Raw genomic sequence first — 7,713 nt, 5'->3', positions numbered from 1 at the left:
ATAGTTATATGCTATATGATCAACATTTCCTGATCGATTCCACATCGTTTCTTTCACAATGCAATTGCATGACCAACACTCTAATTTAATCTAATATAATTGGTAAGGGCAAAATCAAGACCAGCTCTAAACAATTGCGCCTCAAAAGTATTCATAGTTTCTTTTTTTTACACGAAACATCTTCAATATCTGACTAAGCTATTCCATTACTTTATACAGAGCTATTCAACTATTTTAACCTTCATTATTTAGAGCCTTAAATAATATTATATTTGTCACAGCATTTTCTATATACACCTCATATGAACAGATAATGATTTTTTATTTATAAGAAATGACAATGATTGTGGATCAACCTTAAATAGGCCTCTTTCATCAGATATAAAAAGAGAAAGTTGAGTTCTGGAAACGATGGCACATTATTTAGAAGCTTTTTCATTCTTTTGCATTCCCTCTCTGCATGTATCCCTGCATGGCTGTCCCTTTACCTTCCCTCTTGCTTTAATTCCTACTCTATACCCCTCCTTTTCCCCTCTCCATGTTGTATGTACAGATAGCATTTTGTCTATCTGTCCATAATCGCCTCTCTGCATGTAACTCAACCCCTACCTCCTCGTGGTACTAATCGGATACCTGGGCCCCGCGGTCTGGGGAACTGACAGGGGCTCTGGGTAGGGTAGGAAAACCCGATAAAACCTCAGGTGTGGGGTGGTGGCCTTCTCCTTAAATCAATAGAACATCGTTGTACCAGACTGGGAATTTATTGACCGCGTGCCCAGTTTATGTGCTTTAGCACACTGGTCAAAACTCCTTCGGGAAATCTACCAATCATGAACAAAAATCCAAAGCCATGGCCCCGAGTCCCGGTGGCTGCTACACGGCAGCATAGCGGCAGGGGTGCGAAGATTATGCCGTTATTGTCAAGGCTGCCACCCTCCTTACAGGTACAAGTCGCAGATGAAACAGCATACAACCCAAGGAAGAAGACTTCAGAGAACACAGCAAAGAAGAGGACAACAGAAGATTCATCAAGGAAAAGTAGGACTGCGCCATCAACAAGGAAGGCCAACAAAGTACAGTCAAAAAGAGCAATTGTAAGTAGGCCAATTGTGACAATGCATCCCGCTCGTAAAGGGAAGCTACCTGATATGACTAAGGATACACCTGGTGGGGTCAAAGTTGGGGAGAAGATGAAAACTAGAGGCTTGAGTATAGCAGCCTGGAATGTGAGGACAATGAAGACAACCGGGCACTGGGACATTTTAATGGAGGAAGCAAGGAGATTTCAACTAGACATCCTTGGCCTTAGCGAGACACACCTCACTGATGTAGAGACCCTCATTACTAAAGATGGGTACACCTTTTTACTGTCAAGCCGAAAAGACAATAGAAGCCGTGAGGGAGTTGGCATAATGATTTCACCAAATATACTCCACTGCCTACTGGGTTATGAAGCAGTATCGTCCAGAATGATTACAGAAAAATTCCAGATGAAAGGAGGAGTCTTGAATATCATTCAAGTTTATGCACCCACAAGTGGACATGGTGATCAAGAGAGTGATTAATTTTATGATCTGCTTCAACTACATATCCAACAAATCCCAAAGAAAGAGAAGTAGATAATTATGGGGGACTTTAATGCCAAGATAGGATCAGACTTTAAAATATGGGCACCTGCCTTAGGCAAGTTTGGACTTGGAGTGATGAATAGCAGAGGAGAAAAGCTAATGGAGTTCTGTATGATCCATAGACTAGCAGTCAGTAACACATACTTCCAACATAAGGACTGTCGAAGAGCAACTTGGACTTCGCCAGGTGGCCTATATAAGAACCAGATTGACTTTATCTTGGTGTACCAAGATGACTTAAAGAGCATCAAAAATAGTAGGTCGTTCTGCTCTGCTGACATTAGGTCAGATCTCAACCTTGTTTTAGCCAATGTACAGTTTCAGCCACCAAAAGCTAGAAGAATAAAGAGCGTACAGAAGTCATATGATGTGGGCAGGTTTAAAAACCCATCTGTTGCTGAAGAATTCCAAGCCCGAATTGGTGGAGCGTTCGAACCATTGTTGCTGCTGGAAGATACAGACATAGATGAGCTCTGGTTAAGGTTCATGAATACAACCAACGAGATTACCAAGCAAGTTGTTGGCATCAGGAGAGGGAAACAAGTGAAACATCTCCGAGAACATGTGAGAGATGCTTGTGAACTCAGAAGGAAGGCTAGGGTAACTAAACTGAACTCACCTCATAATAATCATAATATTATGAAGTACCGGCGCCTTAACAAAAAAGTTAAATATGAAGTCAAAAAGTGGAAGAGGGAAACTCTCAAGAAAGAAGTAGAGGAAATGGAGGCAGCACAGGCACGAAATGACAGCCATGAGCTATTTAAGAAAGTAAGAAAACTAGCTGGTGAGAAGGAGAGGATACAGCCAGCAGCCAAGAACAAAAAGGGGGTCCTCAAAACTGCTCCAGGAGATGTTTTGGATTGTTGGAAAGAACATTTCAGCACCCATCTTAATACAGAGTTCCCGAGAGACACCAACACACTTCGCAATATACCTGAACCTCCTCCTACTGAAAACCAGACTTAACCTTTTACCATAGAAGAGGTTAAAGCTGCGATTTGATAACATAGCAGCTGAAACACTGAAATCTGGTTGTCTAGCAATGGCACAGATCTTGCTGAAGATCATCAACACTGCTTTTATGCAAGGCGAGACACCAGTTGAGTGGGGCAAAGGCCTTATTACCCCTGTGCACAAAAAGGGGGATAAACTTGACCCAGCTAACTACCGAGCCATAACACTGCTATCAGTGCCGGCCAAAAATTTCTGCAGGATGGTGCTCAGTAGGATCCAAGGGACAATTGAAGAGCATTTATCGGAAGAGCAGTGTGGATTCCGGAGCTCCAGGGGAACCACTGATGCTATTTTCATTGTCAGGCAAGTGCTGGAGAAGGCCAAAGAGAGCAGGGGCGTAAATCCCGGGGGATGGGGGGGGGGCTGCATCCCCCCTGGTTTGAAGTAGGGGGGATGGCCTGTACAATCATCCCCCCCTGATATTACCAACAAAAAAAAGAGAGGAAAAAAAAGGAAGAAAAAGAAGAAGAAAAAAATGTGATTGTTTCAATTGCAGCATAATGCATGAGAAATGAGTTATTTTGTTTATGTATAGCCTACACGTATAGTATGTCACGATAGGGAAACGTCAAGGCTTCCGCGCTTCGCGCGAGAGGGGGAAACTGAATTCAGATAAATAGGGCTTATTAAGAGTCGAAAACGGTGCAACGAATCGTCTTCTTTCTATAATAATTAAATCAAACGTCTAAGATTTTCGCGCTTCGCACGGGAAGGGGAAACTGAATTCAGACGAGAATTAAGAGTCGAAAACAGTACACTCAATCGTCTGCTTTCTCTAATAGTTTAAGGAAACGTCAAGGCTTCCGCGCTTCGCGCGAGAGGGGGAAACTGAATTCAGATTAAATATGGCTTATTAAGAGTCGAAAACGGTGCAACGAATCGTCTTCTTTCTATAATTATTAAATCAAACGTCTAAGCTTTTCGCGCTTTGCGCGGGAAGGGGAAACTGAATTCAGACGAGAATTAAGAGTCGAAAACAGTACACTCAATCGTCTGCTTTCTCTAATAGTTTAAGGAAACGTCAAGGCTTCCGCGCTTCGCGCGAGAGGGGGAAACTGAATTCAGATTAAATATGGCTTATTAAGAGTCGAAAACGGTGCAACGAATCGTCTTCTTTCTATAATTATTAAATCAAACGTCTAAGCTTCTAGCGCTTTGCGCGGGAGGGGAAACTGAATTCAGACGAGAATTAAGAGTCGAAAACAGTACACTCAATCGTCTGCTTTCTCTAATAATTTAAGGAAACGTCAAGGTTTTCGCGCTTCGCGCGAGAGGGGGAAACTGAATTCAGATTATGGCTTATTAAGAGTCGAAAACAGCGCAACGAATCATCTTCTTTTTATAATAATTAAATCAAACGTCTAAGCTTTTCGCGCTTCGCACGGGAAGGGGAAACTGACTTCAGACGAGAATTAAGAGTCGAAAACAGTACACTCAATTGTCTGCTTTCTCTAATAGTTTAAAGAAACGTCAAGGCTTCCGCGCTTCGCGCGAGAGGGGGAAACTGAATTCAGATAAAATATGGCTTATTAAGAGTCGAAAACGGTGCAACGAATCGTCTTCTTTCTATAATTATTAAATCAAATGTCTAAGCTTTTCGCGCTTTGCGCGGGAAGGGGAAACTGAATTCAGACGAGAATTATGAGTCGAAAACAGTACACTCAATCGTCTGCTTTCTCTAATAATTTAAGGAAACGTCAAGGCTTTCGCGCTTCGCGCGAGAGGGGGAAACTGAATTCAGATTATGGCTTATTATCAGTCGAAAACGGTGCAACGAATCATCTTCTTTCTATAATAATTAAATCAAACGTCTAAGCTTTTTGCACTTCGCGCGGGAAGGGGAAACTGAATTCAGACGAGAATTAAGAGTCGAGAACAGTACACCCAATCGTCTGCTTTCTCTAATAATTTAAGGAAACGTCAAGGCTTCCGCGCTTCGCGCGAGAGAGGGAAACTGAATTCAGATAAAATATGGCTTATTAAGAGTCGAAAATGGTGCAACGAATCGTCTTCTTTTACTAATAATTTAAGGAAACGTCTAAGCTTCCGCGGTAGGCCTATCACCCGCACACACCCCTATTGAGCGAGCGTGTGTGTTTGTTGTGTGTTTGTGCGTGCGCGCTTGCGTAAAAAAGCGTGGGCGTGTGCTCCTGCTAGTACGTGATGGCTATCGCCTATCACTCCCCCCCCCCCCCGCTCCTCGGTACGGATTTACGCCCCTGAAAGAGAGACACATCCCCATCCATTGGAATTTTGTGGACTTCAAAGCAGCATTCGATACTGTCTGGAGGGATGCTTTATGGAAGTGCCTTCTTTCAATAGGAGTTGAGAAGAACCTGATTGACCTCATTAAGTATATGTATATGATCAGACCAAATGTGCTGTCATCGTAAATGGCAAAGTTACGGAATGGTTCCAAGTTAAGACAGGCGTCAGGCAAGGCTGTCTTCTTTCCCCAAGTCTATTCAACATCTTCCTAGAGTTCGTGATGGCAGATGTCAGAAACCTAGACAGTGGAGTACAGATGGGTGGCATACGCTTTAACAACATCCGCTAAGCATATGACACCACTCTACTCGAACTCATCTATGACAAACTCCAAATATAAACAAACAAGCTGGTGGAAGTTTGTGGCAAATGGGGAATGAAAATCAACACAGCTAAATGTAGAATCATGACAATCGATGATGGGGAGACTTCAATAGATGGCAACCCTATAGAGAAGGTTAAAGACTATGTCTTCCTTGGAAGTGTAGTCCCCTCTGTTACCAAAAATGTCAAGAGACGCATAAATCTGGCTTCCTGTGGGCATTTGGCAGACTGAGAAACAATATATGGACCAACCAAGATATTTCAAGAGCCCTAAAGGTCAGGATTTATAATGCCCTCATTCGTCCTATAGCTTCCTTACGGGTCTGAGACGTGGACGCTAAGGAAAACTGGCCGGGATAAACTGGAGACCTGTGAGATGAGATGTCTGCGGACAATAGCAGGAGTCCATCTTCTAGATAAAATCAGAAGCGTAGTCATCAGAAAGTCATTAAAAATCCCCAAGACAATAAAGGAGGAAATATCCAACCGCCGCCTAAAATGGTTTGGATATGTAGTACGTATGCCACAGAAACGCCTACCAATACAAGTCCACACCAATTACTTTACTGTGCCACGGCCACCAGGACGTCCTCCCCTGAGGTGGAAAGACCAAATCCGCCAAGACTCTGGATTAAGCCTGGAGGCTGCCCAACACCAAGCCCAGGACAGAAATGAATGGAGGCAGACCACCAGTAGGAGCGCAAGGGGACACTCCGTCTTGAGCACTTAAGTCAAGTCAAGTCAGTAAGTCATCTTATTGTGAAGGAATATCATAGAACAAATAAGGTCACCGAGGTTTGTCACGCTAAGGTGTCTCGAGTGAGAACATAATGAATGTCGATTCTGAGCTATGGAAAATGATTATAAATTAAAAACTAGTTATTCAAAATGTCTATTGAGCAGGAGCAACACAATAACAGAGCTATGTCATGACCCACTGAGCACAATGTACAGTTACTCGATATCGAAACAGCCACCCTGTATAAAGAAGACTTTAGTGATTGTAATCATTTTGGAATTGGTCTGATTTTCAGACCGTTGTACCGAGTTGTCGTACGTTTTGTGCTGAGCAAAGATTCCATTAGTTTAATTTTGACCACTACATGAAGTGGTTAATTGATGTATACAAATGATAATGTACCGTTACAGCTCACTTTATGTATGTTATTACCAAAGAAAAATAATAAGTCAGTCACTCAATAGTGTCTGACAGTGGAGTCTAGAAAGTAAACAGGTTTCCTTGCATAATTTGAATATTAGGACACTGCTATCGTTTAAATGTCGCATATAAGACGTACGTGACATATTCATGATTCCTGCAAAGTGAATCTACATAATTTGATGTTGGCTGCAAATGGGATATAGTACCATTAGAGGTTGTATGCATTTATTGTACGAAGCCATCGAGCTATTAAAGTACAAGGTGCATAAACAGACTAAACAAAAGGAGATAGTTTGGAGAGGTAATTCCATTCACGTGAAACCTACAATTGATTGAACTCTCACCATCAACTATTTCCTGTACCCAGAACATAACCTTCTACAGGTGGGTGAAGAATACGAGGTAACATCTCTCCAGAAACTGCATTGCTTATTCAGAGCCAGAAGGGCATTAACTCTGTGCAAAAGTATAGAAGTCAACGCCTTTCTGGCTACAAACAGATATTTCATCTCAAGAATAGATAACTTCACCAACCCTGATATTAATGTGTACCAATTACCTGATATAAAAGTTTGTGTATAGCTATAAAAGAACCGTGACACACACACACACTTTGCTTGGCACTATATACATGTGGTTTAACAGTTAAGAAATGTATACAGAAAATAACGGACCATAATAAAATTGGTTCCCATGGTCCGACATGGTTTCATTGCCTTATGAGAGCGTGTATGCATACATCATCCATTCTACTCTATCTGTTCCCTTACCTTTGGAGGCCATTGGGGTGACAATGAAAAATCCTAACCCCCCCCCCCCCCCCCAACAAAAAAGTGTCCTCTTACCCCCCCCCCCCCAGCGGCTGGCTGAGTCGTTTTTTGGGGACTAAAAAAAATATATATATATGTTCTCTTACCCACCCCACCGTGTGTTCCGCCGTGTGCCCCCCCCCCCCCCCCGGCAAGAAATTTCAGGATCCGCCCCTGGGTATTTATCAGGCTTTGGTTCTCTAGTCACTATTTGATTATGTTTTGCAATCTTACATTGGATTTTTGTGTTATTGTACATGTGTTTATTTATTACTATCTAAATCTAAGAAATTTATACTTAAATCACGAACTTAAACTCAACAAGAATTGCACCACAATCCACCACACCACACTTACTTTGTCTCTTCTTTGTCATAGGTTTGTCCCCAGCCATGGTGGTTGCGAGTGTGAGTGAAGGGGAACGCATTGATGTCGTGTGTGCGTGTGCATGTGTGTGAGGGTGTGCGTGTGTGTGCGTGTGTGTTTTTTTTCTTTTGCATATGTG

The 7,713-nt window shown here is 42.4% G+C and overlaps 1 protein-coding gene across 1 annotated transcript; it reads left to right on the top strand.

Annotated features, from left to right (window-relative positions):
* The first annotated feature begins 1,625 nt into the window (after positions 1–1,625).
* On the top strand, positions 1,626–2,597 carry LOC115925467. The gene has a single exon (XM_030989367.1). It carries the CDS (start codon positions 1,626–1,628, stop codon positions 2,595–2,597), a length of 972 nt encoding a protein of 323 aa, XP_030845227.1.
* The last annotated feature ends 5,116 nt before the right edge of the window (positions 2,598–7,713 follow it).

This window comes from Strongylocentrotus purpuratus, unplaced genomic scaffold, assembly GCF_000002235.5.
Source record: "Strongylocentrotus purpuratus isolate Spur 01 unplaced genomic scaffold, Spur_5.0 spur5_scaffold_18, whole genome shotgun sequence".
In the NCBI taxonomy this organism is placed as follows: domain Eukaryota; kingdom Metazoa; phylum Echinodermata; class Echinoidea; order Camarodonta; family Strongylocentrotidae; genus Strongylocentrotus; species Strongylocentrotus purpuratus.
This window is presented reverse-complemented; position numbering and strand designations above follow the sequence as displayed.